The 19,473-nt window shown below is 44.0% G+C and overlaps 1 protein-coding gene across 2 annotated transcripts in view; it reads right to left on the bottom strand.

Moving 5' to 3' along the window:
- The window catches only part of PPP6R2 (protein phosphatase 6 regulatory subunit 2), a 169,140-nt gene that overhangs the window by 39,183 nt on the left and 110,484 nt on the right, over positions 1-19,473 (bottom strand). For both annotated transcript variants that reach the window (XM_050920184.1, XM_050920173.1), the window contains 8 exons: positions 19,291-19,376; positions 18,818-18,898; positions 14,795-14,892; positions 12,332-12,389; positions 9,808-9,935; positions 7,257-7,432; positions 2,248-2,410; positions 1,798-1,886 (listed from right to left, as the gene is read on the bottom strand). In XM_050920184.1, the coding sequence (XP_050776141.1) occupies positions 1,798-1,886; positions 2,248-2,410; positions 7,257-7,432; positions 9,808-9,935; positions 12,332-12,389; positions 14,795-14,892; positions 18,818-18,898; positions 19,291-19,376 (879 nt within the window). The remainder of the gene's footprint in view (positions 1-1,797; positions 1,887-2,247; positions 2,411-7,256; positions 7,433-9,807; positions 9,936-12,331; positions 12,390-14,794; positions 14,893-18,817; positions 18,899-19,290; positions 19,377-19,473) is intronic.

Here is a 19,473-nt window from a genome sequence, read left to right as displayed (position 1 = left end):
ATGTCTTTTCACTCTCTTTCCACTGCCCTATCTCAGAACGTGAAGAGTGTTTTACAGTATCCGATACTGGTTTATCCAGCCTCGCTCTGGCTGTAACCATTTACCTTTAGGTCCAAAGTGACCTGCACAGATTGCTCAAATAGATGCCACTTCAGCCATGTGTCCCTGGACTTGTGGGTCCTGGCAGAAAAGGACTCTCACAAAAAGCCCTTATCCAGGACGTGGCAGTCTCCTAGTTAGAAATGGTATCAGCTCTGTCCATCCTTGATGGAATCAGTCCATTTCAGGAAGGTAGGGTTTGAACCCTGAGAGCTTGGACTTCACCGTGAAACATGGAGCTTGGCACAAAGTGCCTTGTCCCACTGTACAGGGGAGTAGTCTATCAATTTTTTTTTTTTTTTTTGAAGGAACATCTTTCAGAGAAAACCAGTGTGAAGACAGAATTTTTCACTAACTGGGTGGAAAGAACTGAACAGAGTAGCAGTCAGGCACTTGCTGGGTTTCATTTCATTGCCACAGGTGGTAAGAGGGAATTAAGGGAGGGTTGCAGCCACTCCACCCTTTATGCCTCTCATGGGAACATGAGGAGCATAGGGTGCGTGCATGGCCCTGACTACCACTGCTATTCAAAAGAATCCAGTCTCATGCACATGTACATGCACTTGGGCTCCACAGTGACCCATACTCAAAAAAGAGACCTGTGATAGGAGGATTACAAAGATTGTGCTTCCACACAGCTAGAAGCATGGATGGGAATAAGCTGCACTGGAAATCTACCCTGATTTTCATAGGTACCTTTAATAATCTTAATGTTCTGAACTGTGACAAGATTGGGGCAAATCTGTGTCTCTACTATGGATTCTTAGAACCCTGTTTTGATCTAAGATGGGTGAAGGCTCTTAATTTGATGTTCTCACATTTATTAATGTCTTGATGTTTGTCTTATATCAGTAAGATCAGTTTGAGGACCTGAAAACCAAAGCACCAAAGGGGATTTTCTAGGTTAACAGGAGAATCAAGCTCTAAACTACACTGAGTGAAGCATAAAATATTTAGAGGTTTAAAACGCCCCCTGCCTTTTTTCTGGTCAAGAAATTAGACAGAAAAATCTCACTATATATCCAGTACTTTCTGGCTGTGGCTCATCAGAAATACAACAAGGGTAACTTCTCTTGCTGGGTTCTGGCATTTCTACTTCTGGTATATAAAAATCATGCAACACAAAGGAGTGTGAATTTATTCTCAAAAAGTTAAACCAAAATTTCCAACCTTTCAGCTTCAGTTCTGTGAGAAGCTCCAGACTGATTCTCTAATCTAACCTCAAAGACACCAACATTAGTGCTTTAGTATCTTCTGTCACTACTTTCATCGTCTCCCTTCTATTGGAATCCAGATTCCAAAGATCACTTTTTGTGGTATTACAGTTTTTAGTAACTGATTTTATAAAGGAAAACTTGGAAAGAAACAGGAAGGAATTTGCTGCTACAGCACAGTGCTTACAATGTGTAAATGTGGGGCTTCCGCAATTTAACCATAATCCTATAAACACGCAAGTTACTACTTCATTACTGATGAGAGTGTAACCCATGCAAAGTAGCAGCATTTCTTACTGTTTCATTAGGGGGCTGAACCCACATTTATGAGCTCTAATATGTCTGAGTGGCTCTATCAAATAACATCTGTGAGGAAGCACCTGACAGGAATTTTGCCCCACAAACCTGGGATGTTAGGCAATACTCAAAATGGTTACAGATGCAAATGAATCCCTTCACATTTCATAATATTATTGCCACTTACAGTTCTTGTCCTGACCCTGCTTGGGGTTTCCCTCTGAGTCACTGCTTTCTGTATCCACAGGAGAACTACATCTGGGACCTGATTCTGAGCTAGAAAAGAAAAGACCCGAGAATGAACCACAGCTGTTCCGTCCTGATATAGGCTACTTAGAAATAACTCCTAAAAAAGAAGTTATTACAAGCAACCCTAATAACTTACAGTATAGTCAGAGCTGTGCAACAATGACAATATATACAGTATCATTATAGTATGAGACATGGATACCACTGATTTCAATCAGTGTAAACACAGAAGTGAGAATATTGATCCAGAATCCACAGACACTATTTAGAGAAAAGAAAAGAAACATTACAGCACAGACCCCTAGCCATTTATTCGATACAACCACACGCCAAACATTCTTTCACACAGAATTTGTGAAGAAGTTATTGGCATTTATACTTCATTTACCAACAAAAAGGCTGAAAGTCTGTAAATTTTGCCCATCCTTTCTCCTCAGGAGTGGCTGTCTCTGGTGCTGCTGAATCCCATACACTTGATCCAACATCCATGGCAACACAGGGTGCCGGGGGTTTTGAATTCACAGGCTCAAACACGGCTGTCCACTCAGATCCTGAAGATACAAAGATAAACAGGAGTTGCTAAGATTTTGCACAACCTTATGCCTTTACAAAAAAAGTCAAAGTGGAGGACGGGAGGGAGTGGAAATTCCCAGAGGTAAAAACAAAAATTGTGCAGTGGGAATCCTTATGGGAATCTATAGGAGGACTGTAGATGATTCTCATGTTGTTGAAAGAAATCAGACCATTTACCGTTTTATCTGAAAATTGGTTTCTTTGACAAATATTGTAACAGCACAGTAAGGGAGCACTTATCAAGAAAGATGGCTTTATACAGTTCTGTAACTGCAATGCACTAGTTGCAGGCTAACCATGTGCTACAGGCAAGATCTGGGCAGGTTTCTATCTATCTAGGTACTTATGTGGCCCTTACCACCATCCTATCTGAGGCCTGGTCTACACTATGTGTTTAAACCGAATTTAGCAGCGTTAAACCAATTTAACCCTGCACCCGTCCACACAAAGAAGCCCTTTATATATATATAAAGGGCTCTTTAAACCGGTTTCTGTACTCCTCCCCGATGAGAGGAGTAGCGCTGAAATCGGTATTGCCATGTCCGATTAGGGTTAGTGTGGCCGCAAATCGACGGTATTAGCCTCCGGGCAGTATCCTACAGTGCATCATTGTGACCGCTCTGGAAAGCAATCTGAACTCAGATGCACTGGCCAGGTAGACAGGAAAAGCCCCGCGAACTTTTGAATTTAACTTCCTGTTTACCCAGCGTGGAGCTCTGATCAGCACGGGTGGCGATGCGGTCCCAAATCCAAAAAGAGCTCCAGCATGGACCATACGGGAGATACTGGATCTGATCGCTGTATGGGGAGACAAATCTGTTCTATCAGAGCTCCGTTCCAGAAGATGAAATGCCAAAGCATTTGAAAAAATCTCCAGGCTATGATAGACAGAGGCCACAGCACAGTGCTGTGTGACAAGCATAAAGGAAAGCCAAAGAATCAAATGGATGCTCATGGAGGGAGGGAGGGGGTACCAAGGACTCCAGCTATTCCACAGTCCCCGCAGTCTCCAAAAAGCATTTGCATTCTTGGCTGAGCTCCCAATACCTGAAGGGTCAAAAACATTTTCCCATGTGTTTCAGGGTATATGTCGTCAATTTACACCCTTTCCCCCGCCCCAAAAGAAAAGGGGAAAAAAACGTTTCTCGCCTTTTTTCAATGTCACCCTATGTCTACTGCATGCTGCTGATAGATGGGGTGCTGCAGCGCTGAACACCAGCATCCCCTTCCCAGTGGATAGCAATCATATTGTACCGTCTGCCATCATCATCATCAGCCCGTGAGTGCTCCTGGCTGGCCTCGGTGAGGTTGGCTGGGGGCGCCTGGGTAAAAATGGGAATGACTCCCAGTCATTCCAGGTAGATGGTACAGAACGGCTGGTAACCGTCCTCATCATAGCAACTGCAGGCTGAGCTCTATCAGCCCCCCGCTTTCATGTCTAAAGAAAAGATTCTGTACTGCCTGGACTATCATAGCAGCTGGAGGCTGCCTCCCTCTCATTTTATCTCACGAAAAAGTTAGTTTTTCTTATTCCTGCATTCTTTATTACTTCATCACACAAATGGGGGGACGCTGCCACGGTAGCCCAGGAGGGTTGGGGGAGGAGGGAAGCAGCGGGTGGGGTTGTTGCAGGGGTACCCCCTAGAATGGCATGCAGCTCATCATTTCTGCGGGATATCTGGGGCTCTGACACGGAGCGGCTGTGGTCGCTGGTTCTCTAGTACACTTGTCCCATATTCTAGACAGGACTGACTATTTTTTGATGAAACATAAAGAAGGGAATGACCCAGGGAGTCATTCCCATTTTTGTCCATGTGCCCCCGACCGACCTCAGCGAGGCCAGCTAGGAGCACCTATGACAGCAGCAGACGTACAGAACGACTAATAACCGTCATCTCATTGCCAATTTACAATGGCATGGCAGACGGTGCAATAGGGATGGTAACAGTCTGCTACCTTCGAAAGGCAAATAAATGCTGCTGTGTAGCACTGCAATACCGCCTCTGTCAGCAGCATCCAGTACACATACGGTGACAGTGAAAAAAGGCTAAACAGGCTCCATGGTTGCCATGCTATGGCGTCTTCCAGGGCAATCCAGGGGAAAAGGGCGCGAAATGATTGTCTGCCGTTGCTTTCACGGAGGAAGGATTGAGTGATGACATTTACCCCCAGAATCACCCGCGACACTGTTTTTGCATTGGGATCTCAATCCAGAATTCCAATGGGTGGGGGAGACTGCAGGAACTATGGGATAGCTATGGGATAGCTACCCACAGTGCAACGCTCTAGAAATCGACGCTAGCCTCAGTACATGGACGCACACCGCTGAATTAATGTGCTTAGTGTGGCCGCATGCACTCGACTTTATACAATCTGTTTTACAATACCGGTTTATGTAAAATTGGAATAATCCCGTAGTGTAGACATACCTTCAATGTGTCAATGATTAATGGAATTTATCCTCTCAATGTCCCTACGAGGTAGGGAAGTGCTATTTTCCCCATTTTTACAGGGGGGAACTGATGTACAGGGTAGATTATCCAAGATCATATGGGTGGTCAAATAACAGAGTCAGGGATTAAATCCAAATCTCCTGAGTCCCAGTCCACTGCCTTATCTACTAGAACATCCTTCTAGCTCCTCAGTTTCAGACACACAGTTCTAACAGTATTTGCTTCCTGACCTGCAATACAGTACCTCTCTTAACACAATGTGTATTGTGCCAAATCCATCAGCTGTTGAGGAGCATGCATAAATTAGGAGGTGATGCACCAAACCTGTATTCACTCATTAATTGTATCAATATCTGAACTGAGTTTCTAGACAAAGACAATTGCACCAATTACACTGTCCACAGAAAGTGTCTGTAGCATAAATATTCGTAATTTAATTGGCCTGGATGTAGATGTCCCTCGACGATGACCTGAAAATATCTCTGTTTTTGTAACACAAACAGTAGGTAACCGCAGTGGAAAGCTTGTGTTTTTTACAGGAGCAGACTTGCACAATGCTATCGGTTCTTCTGTAGCAACACTGCTTGAAAAAAATAACATTTCTGTCTGCAAATTTTGTAGTCTAGTCACAAGTAACACTGAAGATTAATATAACAAAGAAGTTTGCAAAAAAACTTCTCTCCCTTTATTTCAGTTGATTTACTTTGAGCAACTGACAGTGCAGTGTGTACAGTCAGTTTCACTCTTGTTAATTGTCAGTTGCACTTCCTGTCTCAAGCACTACATGATGACATCATTCCCTTGTGTTGCTCTGGGCCAAGCTCATGTGTGTACACTCCGTCCCCAGACCTGGAAGAATGGGTTTACAACAGCAAAACTGAAACTGAAACAACAACAGGCAGTTCTTCACACAGAGAAAAAGAGGGGGAGAAGAAAGGTTGGGCCTGAATATATTCAGTTTTGCTCTCCATAAAACCCTTAAAAATATCCTGGGGGTCAGCACCTTAGTCCTCTCACTTAATATCTTAGCTGATTTTTAATAAAAATTGACACAGTTATAGTAGTTATACCCTGCTTGAGTCCAGGAGAGTAACTGACACTGGACACTGCAATCTTGCAGAGCTCTAGCTCTCTGCACCTGCAGGATCCAATCCCACCAACATTTTTAAGGCAGGAATACATAGATGCAAATTCACAATGGGCATTTTACTTCCCAGCTGCCAAGGCTACATTACTGAGTCACCTCAGTAGTCATGCGGCTTGCAGGTGGCTATACATACATCCAAGTGGTAGATCTCCGGGAAAGACTGCCTGAGACATGTTTCTGGAGACTTAATTAAGATGGTGTCATAAACAGATAGTTAAGGGTTAATAGAACAGGAGTACTTCATGTCTCTTTTGACTGTAAAGGGTTAACAAGTTCAGTGAGCCTGGCTGTCAACTGACCAGAGGACCAATCAGGGGACAGGATATTTTCAAATCTTGAGGGAGGGAAGTTTTTGTGTGCGCTGTTAGTGTTTGGTGGTTGTTCTCTCTGGGTTCTGAGAGTGACCAGACGTGCAACCAAGTTTCTCTCCAATCTCTCTGATACAGTCTCTTATATGTCCAGAATAGTAAGTACTAGGTAGATAAGGCGAGTTAGGCTTATGTTTGTTTTCTTTATTTGCAAATGTGTATTTGGCTGAAAGGAGTTCAAATTTGTATTTTGCTGAAAGGATTTTAATTTGCACTTGTATACTTAGGCTGGGAGGGTATTCCCGTGTCTATAGCTGAAAGACCCTATAATGTATTCCATCTTAAATTTACAAAGATAATTTTTACTGTTTTTCCTTCTTTAATTAAAAGCTTTTCTTGTTTAAGAACCTGATTGGTTTTTTTATTCTGGTGAGACCCCAGGGGACGGGGTCTGGATCCACCAGGGAATTGGTGGGGAGAAAGGAGGGAAGGGGGAGAGAAAGGTTAATTTTCTCTCTTGTGTTAGGATTACACTCTCTCTCAGGGAGAGTCTGGGAGGGGGAGAGAGAAGGAGGGGAGAAGGTGAATTTTCCTCTGTTTTAAGATTCAAGGAGTTTGAATCACAGTGATCTTCCAGGGTAACCCAGAGAGGGGAAGCCTGGGAGAGGCAACGGTGAGGGAAAGAATTTACTTTCCTTGTGTTAAGATCCAGAGGGTCTGGGTTTTGGGGGTCCCGGGGAAAGGTTTTGAGGGGACCAGAGTGTACCAGGCACTGAAATTCCTGGTTGGTGGCAGCGCTACAGGTTCTAAGCTGGTAATTGAGCTTAGAGGAATTCATGCTGGTACCCCATCTTTTGGACGCTAAGGTTCAGAGCGGGGAATTATACCAAGACAGATGGTATGCTGAACTTTTTACCTTCAGCAGAGTCAGAGTCTTTCTGCTCAGAAGGATTATTCTTGTTGGTGTTCTCGGTGACAGGTGTTGTTTGTTCTTCTGATTCCTCCTCTTCTTCTGAGTCCACACTGCCATCACGATCCCCATTCTCTAGATCACTTTTTGAGGAACTCTCTGAGGTCTGAGACACTCCAAACCTAAATCGTAGAAATTAGAGTTAGAAAAACCTATTAGGCCATGTAGTCCATCCTGTACCTGCTAGTTCCATTAGGAGGGGGAAGAAAGGGGCAATGCGGATGCTTCCTTAGAGTGTGTCTTTTAATGCTTTCATCAATGTAGCGTTTGATATCCTAAATGACATGGTGTCCTACAGGAGATATTCCTCAGCTTAATAAATGTCCTTCATGAATTTCAGCCTAACATTCAGCCTAAATTTTCTGTTTTGTAGTTTCTTCCCATAATTTCCCATTTATATTCCAGTAAACCCCTACAGAATCCGTCCTGTGTTTACCAACTAAATCTGTTAGTCTTTAAGGTGCCAGCGGACTCCTCATTGGTCCTATGTTTACTACACCCTTCAGAAGGGTTTACTACACCCTTCTCCCTGAGCCATCACTAAAGAAAGCTATACAAACAAATCTCAATCATTTCTCATAAGTCAATGATTATTATTCACAGTAGTATCACAGGTATGCACAGCACTTTACAGGCACATCCAAAGACAGTCTTTCCCTAAGGAGCACCCACTTTAAACTAACCATAACAAAAAAGGGAAGAGACCGAAGTACAGAACTGGGTGGGAAGGAAAGAGGAAGAAGACAACAGAATTCAAGGGAGGGTAGATTTGTCATAGAGATCACAGCATACATTGTACAGTTTGATTAACAGATTTCTTTTTAATTACAACTGAAGTCACTAAATTCTTCTTTCATAGTTTCCCCACTTGTAAGATGGGGGTAGGAGGGCTAAATTAGCTAATGTATGCATTGCATCCTGAAGATATAAAACACCATGAATGCAAACAATCTTCCATATTCTAATTTACACATACAAGCATTTTCAAGATAACTGAGTCTGAATAAAAAAATCAATTTTCATGTGATCACTAAAAGTCTGACTTATCTAATCAAATGAGAATATATGACTTTATTGCACCCACAATTTTCATTCCTACTAGGAGTAGCTACATATTTCTGACCATTCAACCTTGTACACAGAAAGGAGACAGAACTCCTAATTCAATTAATATAGGTCCATCTTCGGTGGCACAAGACTACTTTCTTCACTTAAGATCTTTGGGAAAAGGAGAGTTGGATAAGAGGGAGTATACTTGTTATATATAAACAAAAATTACACAGGACAATAAACAAATCTTTCTGCTTTTACATACCTCAAGTGGAAACTGACCAAAACACAGTGATTTAACTCAATTACATTTTCCATACTGCAATGACTGAAAAGGTGGGATGAGTGATCAGTCCAGAACAACAAAAAAGAAGCATCAGAACGGAAGGATAAGCAAAAGATAAACAAAATTGACATTACAAATGATCTTTAATTAAAAAAAAAAGATTTGATCTGGAAGTTGTCCCCTTCCACATCCAAAAAGTTAAAGTTATTGAACCAGCTGGTGTCACAGTTTGCAGGACTGATTTTAACTGAAGGGCTGATTCTCACTGACACCGAGAACGGTCATACCCATCCCATTAGGATTTATTAATTCGCAGCTGATAAAAAGTGCTGGAACTGACTGTCCTGGAGACTGCATAGGCAGCAGCAGGGCAAGCTTCCCCACGCAACCTCTCTACAGTACCTAACCCCTGTCCTAGAAGAATCATTTCTAGGCCAGGGAAGTGAGTTCAATCTCAATTGAGATTGAGAACAAGAACAGCAGGCAAGTTAGTGTCACCTGGCCTGGTGGCTTGTGAGATGCAAATAACTGTCCATTAGCAACTGGACTGAGAATATTACTACATTTCACACAATTCAATTTCAGCCTCTTGGTTGTTTCTGTTGTCCAATTTGTCCACATCTAGAAGAATTTTTTATTAAATAATAAATCTAAGGGATGAATCACAGATTCATTACAATACCAGCTACATAACTTGTAAGGGCCCTAATTCTCATCAAAAACTAATTTTTCTTGTTTTCACAATTTTAAAAAGAACCCTATATCTCCTTCCTTATTAAACAAATTAATCGCTGTTCTCTCTACCTTTTCCTCTGGAACAAGACAGGGGCTTTACATTCAGTTTCTGGGAGGTGAGAAAAGGAATGGCTTCTAAAAAATTCTTCAAATAAAGGTAGTTTCTCTCCTCCACACCTGGTTGTGTATCCTAGTGTTTCCCTCATTATTACATGCCCTCAAGCCTGGCCTCATTTGTACATGACAGGTGTTTTGCTCTAAGTTTAAGACAAGCAATAATCTCTTTATAGGAGCAGCTCATATAAAGCCATTCTGTTTTATACAAGTAACAGGCTTCAAAGCACATATTTATGAGGAATAATGAACTGGAATATACAAACTGACAGTTTTCAGAGAAAAAAGACAGACCATTTGCTTTCACCTTACCGTGTTCTTGATTTGACTTGGGTTGCATAGGTTATTTCCTTCTCCTCCCAGATATCTTCCTCCTCCTCTTTATCATCAAATTGTTGGATCCGTTCATTGCAGCAGGCCTCAAAGAGGGATGCATTTGGCTAAAACAAATTTCAACAGAAATCAGTTTCTGCAGATTCCTGGGGGCGGAAGCAACAAGAATGCTGGTGCAGAGCAGAGTTCACAAAGCACAGTGTCTATATACATCTAGTTCCCTGAAGGCATACATACACTTTTCACTTTACTTTCACCCAGGATAAGGAACAGGCAATATACATAAGTGAAAGGGCCAAGAGTCAGAAAGAGGTCTGGTAAGCCTGGAGGCAGGAAGCCAAGATGATATCAAATAAGAAATAAGGCTGTCACAGCCTGGCTTGCGCCTGAAATAAAAGGTATCCCTGCTTGCTGCTTCATAGTCATCCTGTCATACAAATCTCTCCACTTCACGGCAGGGAGGCTTCTCTGCTATGGGGGGTTGTCTCAGAGATATTTCAGACAAAGTACCATATATTCTCGTTCATAAGCCGAATTTTTTTAGTAAAAAAGGGAAGCACCAGAGAAGGGGATTGGCTTATGAACAGGTATAGAGAGGGAGAGGTGGGACACAGCCCCTCCCCCCAACAGAGTGAGCAAGGAGAGGCAGCACAGCCAGAAGGGAAGAGGCGGGGCCAGAGTCACACCGCTTCTGGCCATACTGCTCTCCCCCCAGCCTCTGAAGCAGCTGCAGCTCTGGAGCTGGCGGCCTGCAGCCATGCCGCTCAGCCCCCGCACCCCAGAGCAGGCTGTGGCCGAGCAGCCCAGCCCAGCCCGTTGGAACATGCTGCGGCCGCACCCCCCGGTCTGGTCTGCCAGAGCAGGCTGCGACCGCACTGCCTGCCTGCTGGAACAGCTCCAGCCAGGCCAGAGATATCCTCCCCTGGTCCTCCCCAGATAAGGTGGGAAGGGATGGGATGGGGAGAGTGTGGGGATCCCAGGCTGCGGGTGGGGTCATGTGGGGGGTGGTCACAGGGGTTACTCCCTTGACCCCGTTTCTCCACCCAAAAAATTTCCCCACCAGTTGCTGTCCCAGCCCTTCAGTGTAAGCAGCTGGCACCCCAAGACATTTTGTTTATTTAGGTTTACCTCCATGCCTGCAGATGCTGGAGGTAAACAAACCATCTCGGCCCGCCAGCAGCTTATCCTGATGGCCCAGAAGCCAAACTTTGCCGATCCCTGAATTATAGGGTCGACTTATGAATGGGTCATAAAAAATTTCCATTTTTACTTATGCATCGGGGGGGGGGGGGTGAGAGGGTGTCGGCTTATAAACGAACTGGCTTATGATCAAGTATATACAGTAAATCATTCACTCACAAATTTTCCAGTTTGGAATTTTGAGAATTAAGAGATGATGTCATGGATACAGTCCACTCCTCATAGACAAATGAGCTTCCCACAGCATAATCTCAGTGTTTAGGCTAAATTTCAACTGAGTAATTACATTCTTCCTAGTTAAAGCACCCTGTAATTCTAACTGGTGTGCTATTCCTGAACTCTTGCTCCGTCCAACACATAGCACTTTCCATCCCAGCAGTGGCTGCATTTCAGTGGCTGGTGAAGTCACATATTTCTGAACAGATACAATTTGTGATCAGTTTGCCAAGTTTGTTAAGTACTTTGGGGATCTTTGGATAAAAGGTTCTAAGTATGTGTCAGTTATGAGGTACTGTCATAAGCAAGGGCTGCAGTGAAATTTCACTACCAAAAATCCTCTCTCTAGTTAGGACAGCACAGCTAAGCATATTAAATGCTATCTGGGGCTGCAGGGTTTAGTTTGCGGTTTCAAGCAAAACACAATGCCTTTTTGCATCTCAGACATGTTGCCGGAGGAGTGGAGAGAGAAAAGGGGAGAAGGAACTAATTTTTCATTGAGCAGTGTAAGGAAAGTTGTTAAAAGCAGCAGTTTTAAGACTAAGGAAATCAAATGCCCTCAGTTCTGAATGGAACAAGGTTTGTCAGGAAACAGGTGTAGCGGACTCCTGACTTGCACCATCATCCAGCTGGCTCAGGACACTATGGTGGAGATACAAACGATGCGGTGGCAATACTCAGATCTGTAAGGAACCAATTTTCTAATATTTTTATTCACCAACTTCTGATCCTATTCAACAGACAGAATGGGTGGCAGGGAGAGACAACGGGCAACAGCAGGTTCACAGGGTATTTACTAGCAAAGACAGAAGCACACGATCCAGCTCCAGTGGCTGCTTCTGTAATGGAGTCTCAGAGCTAGACGATGCAACAGCAGATTGAAAGAGTAAGAGAATTATACAGTAAGGTGATTTCAGTGTCCTGATTCCCTTGCTTGGAGATAGGCACCGGGGCATCTTTTTCTTTACTACATAAATAAAATACAGCACCCCTTTTCTCCAAGATGCAAATGGCTGCATCTGCTTCAAGCATGGACTGACCTGCCGGAGTCAGTCCTGTTCAATAAATATCCAGAAACCCCACTTACACTGTCATCATCCGCATCTATGTTGAAGTTTATCTCTGCAATCCTGTCAAAAGGTGCACTGCAAAGAGAAATCTGCATAAGGGTTTGGAGCAACAGGGTACAAAGACAGCTAAACATATAAAGACACTTTGCAACCCAACTTCTCTGCTGTTCTCTGAACACTCACTGCTGTATTATTCAAACCCAATGATTTCTTTACTCTAGTCCTTTAGGGAAAAAAATAATGTAACCTTGTATTTCTGCTTCTCTGCAGATCGCATTTGTAGGATAAACACCCCTAGATCTTGTTCAGCTCCTTAGAATGAGACCAGTGGGACTATCCTAGCTCATAAGCTATTTTGACTGTATAGAGCAAAGTAGTGGGACAGAGAATAAACCAAACCTCTACTGGCTGTCACGTGCCAACTCCTGCAGAGCACAAATGCTGCCTGCAAACGTTTGTCAGTTCCTTCAACTGAGTCAGAGACAAAGACAAAGCTCCCAAAGATAAAGCCAATTCCAGCTGATCACAAACATCTAAGAGCTTCTCATATAATCATGTTCTGTCCTTACTGATCACTTATGTAGCTGCTCCAAGTCCCTAGTGGATAATGATGCAAATCACAAAAACTATCAAATAGCTCACACTGGCACTTTAGGTTAAGAGAGACGATTACTAGAACAGGACAGGGTTCCACAGGGCAAGAGTGCAGTTAATTGGAATGACCTGAGGGGACTGAGGAGGGGGATTTTATGCGGCATCTACACATGCCTAAATCTGGGCAATGTTATTTATGTCTCAAATGTTATCAGTTAAAGCTATTAAGTTAGTGCATCTGTTGTAAATTATTAAAAAATATTAAAATGACCATCCTACTAAAAAAAAGGGTCATTTTTAATTATATCTTAAGTCATTTCTTTCAAAGGTTTCACCAACAAATATGCTTCACTGGAAGAGCCTTTGTTTTCCTCCCTCTCCCTTCCTATTCATCCTCATGGGAATGGACAGTATGTTCCAGCTACAATTCTCGTTCAGCTCCAGTTTTATATTAACTGTCTCTACATGATTCCAGATAGAACTTATGCTGCTTTTCCCCCCAATAATTGATTTAATTCCTATTTTATTACAAAATGTGAAAGACAATTACCCCATAATCAGTCAATTGCATGCTGGATTGGAACTTGTTGGCCCTATTAATGGCCCTTAGGACCACAAAGCTCAAGAAAAAGGCTAGAGAATATCTAAGATCCTCCCTTCACACTGAAAAGTAGCTTCCATTTATTTAAATATCATTCTAGCAGAGACCCTAGAACTTTGAGAATCCTGAGACCTTCAGAGCTAGATGGTACTGACAGCTTTCAGGACATACTGGTTGGTACTTTCCTGAGGGTGACTCTAAAGACAGTACAAACTCATCTGAGGCTGGCATACAACATGAAATAGCAATTTGAAAACAGCTGTTTTACTCAGGACCTGGTAGTGACTTAAGCTCTGCCATGAAGAAAACAATGAACTTCCCAATAACTCAGATTTAATAGGAGCTGCAAAAGACTCAAAGAGCTATTTTGCTACCATAGAGCTTTCCGGGCTCAAAACTGCCCCTTTCCACTGATCACCACATCACTAAGTCCATCAGCCTCTAGCATTTTTCTATTTGAAATTAAGTCTCATAAAATGGAAGGAGACCTCTTACTTTTTAATGCTATATGAACTACAGTTACAAGATGTTATAATTTATTTTTAATGACAGAAACCTATAAGGGTGGTGAAAATCTTGGGAGATGGGGATGGGGAGGTGTTTTTAATGAGATTAGCATCTCTTACGTAACAGCGGCACAGTCATTATCACTTAGGGTATGTCTGTAGTGCAGTGTAAGCCCCAGGTTCAAACTTAGGCATAGTTACAACAACTCACACAAACCGAGGGCTCAGACCCGGGGTCACAGAATCCCACGGGGTGGAGAGTCCAAGCCTGACTTAAGTCAGGACCCAGGGTTCAAATTCTATTGATTTGCAGTGAACTCATGCTGTGGGGGTTTGTTTACACTGCAATAAAACACCAGTGACTGGCCTGTGTCAGCAGACTTCGTCTTGCAGGGCTATAAAATTGCCATGTAGACCTTCAGGCTGGGCTCTCAGACCTCCGCCACTTCAGAGCCCAAACAAGAACGTCTATGCCATTACTTTTAGCCTTGTAGATTGAGGCTGCGAGCATAAGCCCAGGTTCTGAGATTCACCAGCAAGGGCTGGATATATATATATTTTTTTATTATTATTTGGGGGGTGGAGGGCGGCAAGTGTAGACGTACCCTAATATTCTGTAACACGAAATCCATCCACCTCTCCCTTCTTAATAGTTTTTGGAATTGCCTTATCACTTGCATACTTCCTTATACATGAGGAAGATGAAAACTTCCTCTGGGACTTCATCTGACTGCCACTCTTCAACTGTAGACATGACAAAACTGGAAAATTGAACTCACTTGATATTGTCATCCTGGTCTGCAAACTCTTCGTCATTGAAGCCAAACTGATCCACAAAGCTGGCTGTCATCTGTTGGATTTGGTACTCTGAGAATGCCTGAGGGATGCAACCAGAGACTGATTATAAGGCAATTCAAGGAGTTTAAAATAAACATTACAAGAAGATGCTGCTAATCAAGCCTATCCCACCCACGGTCTACGCCTCTATGTTTGTTTGCTGCCTAGCACAATGGGGCCCCATTCTTGGTTGGCCCTTAGACACAACTATAATAAGCTTAACTATATAATAATAATAGTTCAATTTTCCAGGCCAGGCATCTCCACCACTATTGTTTGTTAGGACTTTGCTGCAGTAGCCAGCAAACACCTGTTTTTCTGACCCTCAAGTATATTGAAGTCCTCCTGTTAGCACAGCTGTTGAAACTGCCATCCCACCAGTGCAAGGAGGAAATTTCCATTTCCCTTGTAGAGAGAAGTCAGTTAATTTCCCTTGTTTTTACCGGGGGCTTTAACATAGCAACCAGGGAAAGAAAAATACTGGGATAAAAAGAAAAGTGTTTTTGCAAAACCCCAAAATTTGGCTGGGGGACTCAGGTGAAGGGGTAAGTAACCTGAAACTCCGTTTTTGAACCTCACTAGATTTCAGGTTAAGGCTGTTCCTACAATCCCCACACCTGGTTTTATACAACTAGCTAAAACTGAGGCCTGGTCTACACTATGCGTTTATACCGAATTTAGCAGCATTAAACCAACTTAACCCTGCACCCGTCCACACAACGAAGCCCTTTATATTGCTATACAAGGCTCTTAAAACTGGTTTCTGTACTCCTCCCTGAGGGGAGTAGCACTGAAATCGGTATTGCCATGTCGGATTAGGGTTAGTGTGGCCGCAATTCGACGGTATTGGCCTCCAGGCGGTATCCTACAGTGCACCACTGTGACCGCTCTGGAAAGCAATCTGAACTCGGATGCACTGGCCAGGCAGACAGGAAAAGCCCCACGAACTTTTGAATTTCATTTCCTGTTTGCCCAGCGCGGAGCGCTGATCAGCACGGGTGGCGATGCAGTCCCAAACTGAAAAGAGCTCCAGCATGGACCGTACGGGAGATACTGGATCTGATCGCTGTATGGGGAGACAAATCTGTTCTATCAGAGCTCCGTTCCAGAAGACGAAATGCCAAAGCATTTGAAAAAATATCCAGGCTATGATAGACAGAGGCCACAGCAGGGACTCAACAGAGTGCTGTGTGACAACTGTAACGGAAAGCCAAAGAATCAAATGGACGCTCATGGAGGGAGGAAGGGAGGGGGGACTGAGGACTCAAGCTATCACACAGTTCCTGCAGTCTCCAAAAAGTATTTGCATTCTTGGCTGAGCTCCCAATGCCTGAAGGGTCAAAAACATTGTTGCCAGTGGTTCAGGGAATATGTCGTCAATTTACCCCCACTACCCTCCCCCAAAGGGAAAAAAATCGTTTCTTGCCTCTTTTCAATGTCACCGTATGTCTACTGGATGCTGCTGGGAGACGGGGTGCTGCAGCGCTAAACAGCAGCATCCTCTCCCCTCCCCACCCCTCCCCGGTGGCAGATGGTACGGTACAAAATGACTGATAGCCATCCTCATCATCATCCTGTGAGTGCTCCTGGCTGGCCTCGGTGAGGTCGGCTGGGGGCACCTGGGCAAAAATGGGAATGACTCCCGGTCATTCCCTTCTTTAAGCTTTGTGTCCTGGAGATTCAGTCCTGACAGATGGTGCAATAGGCCTGGTAACCGTCCTCATCATAGCAGCTAGACGCTGAGCTCCTCTGCCCCCTACCCCCTTTCACCTCTAATGGAGATTCTGGACTATCATAGCAGTGGGAGGCTGTGCTCCTCTCCCCCACATCCTTTAATGAGTAATGGAGATGTCCTGCCTGGAACATCATAGCAGCTGGAGGCTGCCTCCCCCTTATTTTATCTCACTAAAAAAAGTCAGTGTTTCTTATTCCTACATTCTTTATTACTTCATCACATAAATGGGGGGATAACTGCCACGGTAGCCCAGGAGGGGTGTGGGAGGAGGGAAGCAACGAGTGGGGTTGTTGCAGGGGCAACCTCTAGAATGGCATGCAGCTCATCATTTCTGCGGGATATCTGGGGCTCTGACACGGAGAGGCTGTAGTCTCTGGTTCTCTAGTACACTTGCCCCATATTCTAGGCAAGACTGACTATTTTTTGACAAAACATAAAGAAGGGAATGACCTGGGAAGTCATTCCCATTTTTGTCCATGTGCCCCCGGCCGACCTCAGAGAGGCCAGCCAGGAGCACCCATGACAGCAGCAGACAGTACAATATGACTGGTAACCGTCACCACCAATTTCCAAAGCAGCAGACGTGCAATAGGGCTGGTAATTGTCTCTGCTACCTTGCAACGGCAAATGAATGCTGCTGTGTAGCACTGCAGTACTGCCTCTGTCAGCAGCATCCAGTACACATACGGTGACAGTGAAAAAAGGCTAAACGGGCTCCATGGTTACCATGCCATGGCATCTGCCAGGGCAATCCAGAGAAAAAGGACACGAAATGATTGTCTGCCGTTGTTTTCATAGAGGAAGGATTGAGTGATGACATTTACCCAGAATCACCAGCGACACTGTTTTTGCTCCATCATGCATTGTGATCTCAACCCAGAATTCCAATGGGTAGGGGAGACTACGGGAACTATGGGATAGCTACCCACAATGCAACGCTCTGGAAATAGACGCTAGCCTCGGTACATGGACGCACACCACCGAATTAATGTGCTTAGCGTGGCCACGTGCACTTGACTTTATACAATCTGTTTTAAAAAACCGGTTTTTGTAAAGTCGGAATAATCCCGTAGCGTAGACATACCCTGAACTACCTAAAATGTCTTTGCTGGATCTAATCTGCCCTGCCCTTTCCTAAACTCCGCCTCTACTGTCCTCATGAATGTAGAGACATTTCTCCTCCCATTCTACTCTCACCTAACAATCACTATGCAAATACACCTTTCAGCAGCCCTTAGAGTGCTCCCGATGATGAGGGTCAGATTTATACACAGGCAAACTAGGCACCTAGGGCCAAAATTCATTGGAGGGGGAGTGGGCCCACCCTGCAGGACACTCACTGTGGTCAGGGTTGCCATACTACAGATCCGCCAGGACCAGCTGCTCATCCTGCCACTACTCAGGGCCCTGCTCACTAGATGGAAGCACAGGCAGGCCAAACCTGAGTGGTCCTGTGACCTCGTGCACCAGGTCACAACACTGTTCATCCATATTAGGCCCGGCCACACCTCCATCAGCACAGGTAGGGGCCCGTAGTGTATGTCTGCCTGGGGCCCAATGATGGGTTAATCCAGCCCTGCTGCTGTCCAGCCTGACTCTACCAGTAACCATCAGGAAATTTCAAACATTTGCCTCCAGACACAAGAAAGCAAAATTCACCCATTCATTTGGCTCTCTCATTTTATAAGAGAAGACCTATACAATTGCCTTCCCTTTCCTTTATAAATAATACCATTTTAACCTATAGATCTCAATGAGCTTTACAAAAGAGCTAAGTATCACTATATCCCCATTTTAAAGCTGAGGAACCTAAGGCACAGAGAGATCATACCGCAGAGCTGCTGGAAAGCTGGGAAGAGAATCCAGGTCTCCCAATCCAGTACTCAACCTAACGGGTCACACTGCCTCCTTCTAACAAAATTCTGGTTTCCCCATGGGCAGCTCCAGCAGAAAAGCAGTCTTCACCAATGGTCAGCTCTACCCTCTGTTGCAGTGAGTGAGTGATATTTTCCACCAGGCACAAAAACTTTAGAGTGAGAAGTTTCAAATACTGGGAAATTGTTCTTCTCTTCCTGTAAAAACATCTCTACTGTTAATGGATTAGACAGACACACAAGCAGCATTAGACCCTGGTAAGAAGTCAGGAAGCTGCACCATAGTGAGAAAGATTAAAGATGAAGCCAGATGTAGTGTGCTTCTTGGCAACAGTACGAAGCACAGAGTCTGTTACCTGTTGGAGGGAGAGTTCATTGGGGAAAGCGCTCTCGATGTCCTCATCCTCACTGGAAGAATGCAGATGGTGGGTGCTCACCTGAAACAAAGATCAAAATGAATGTCAGGGAAAACCAAGAGAGGTCACAGTATAATCTTGCCCTGTTAAAAATTTGTGACAGCCAGAGATCAAAGCGATCTAGTAGGAATTATTTTCCTTCAGAGCCCAACATCATGAGACACAATAGACATCAGAGAGGTTGCCAAGCTACAGCAGTATTGCCGCTAGGTCAGAGAGAAATCCCTCACATTCAGCACTATAGAGGAGAGGTTAACTATAACTTCCTGCTCTGGCCTCTGTATACCCGCTGTAAGATTAAGGAAAACTATCCCGGAAAAAGTCATATAAAACTGACAATTTTCAAATAAAACAGGTGCCAGAAAGCAGCAGGCTCATCTGAAATATGCAGAAGCGTTTAGTACTGTCCTTACCAAATCCACTGTATTCTTCCGGTTTGTCTCTCTCAACGTCTCTTCTACAAAGCTCTCCCACCTCCCTCTGCAATCCTCAGGTAGCTCTGTAACAAATGGGTCACCACCATAGTTACCTCACAGTTCAAGGAACAAAGAACCAGTGCCAGTCAATGGAACACATCAGTCTCACTCTCTCCCATA

Source organism: Gopherus flavomarginatus, chromosome 1, assembly GCF_025201925.1.
Source record: "Gopherus flavomarginatus isolate rGopFla2 chromosome 1, rGopFla2.mat.asm, whole genome shotgun sequence".
Classification (NCBI taxonomy): Eukaryota; Metazoa; Chordata; order Testudines; family Testudinidae; genus Gopherus; species Gopherus flavomarginatus.
This window is presented reverse-complemented; position numbering and strand designations above follow the sequence as displayed.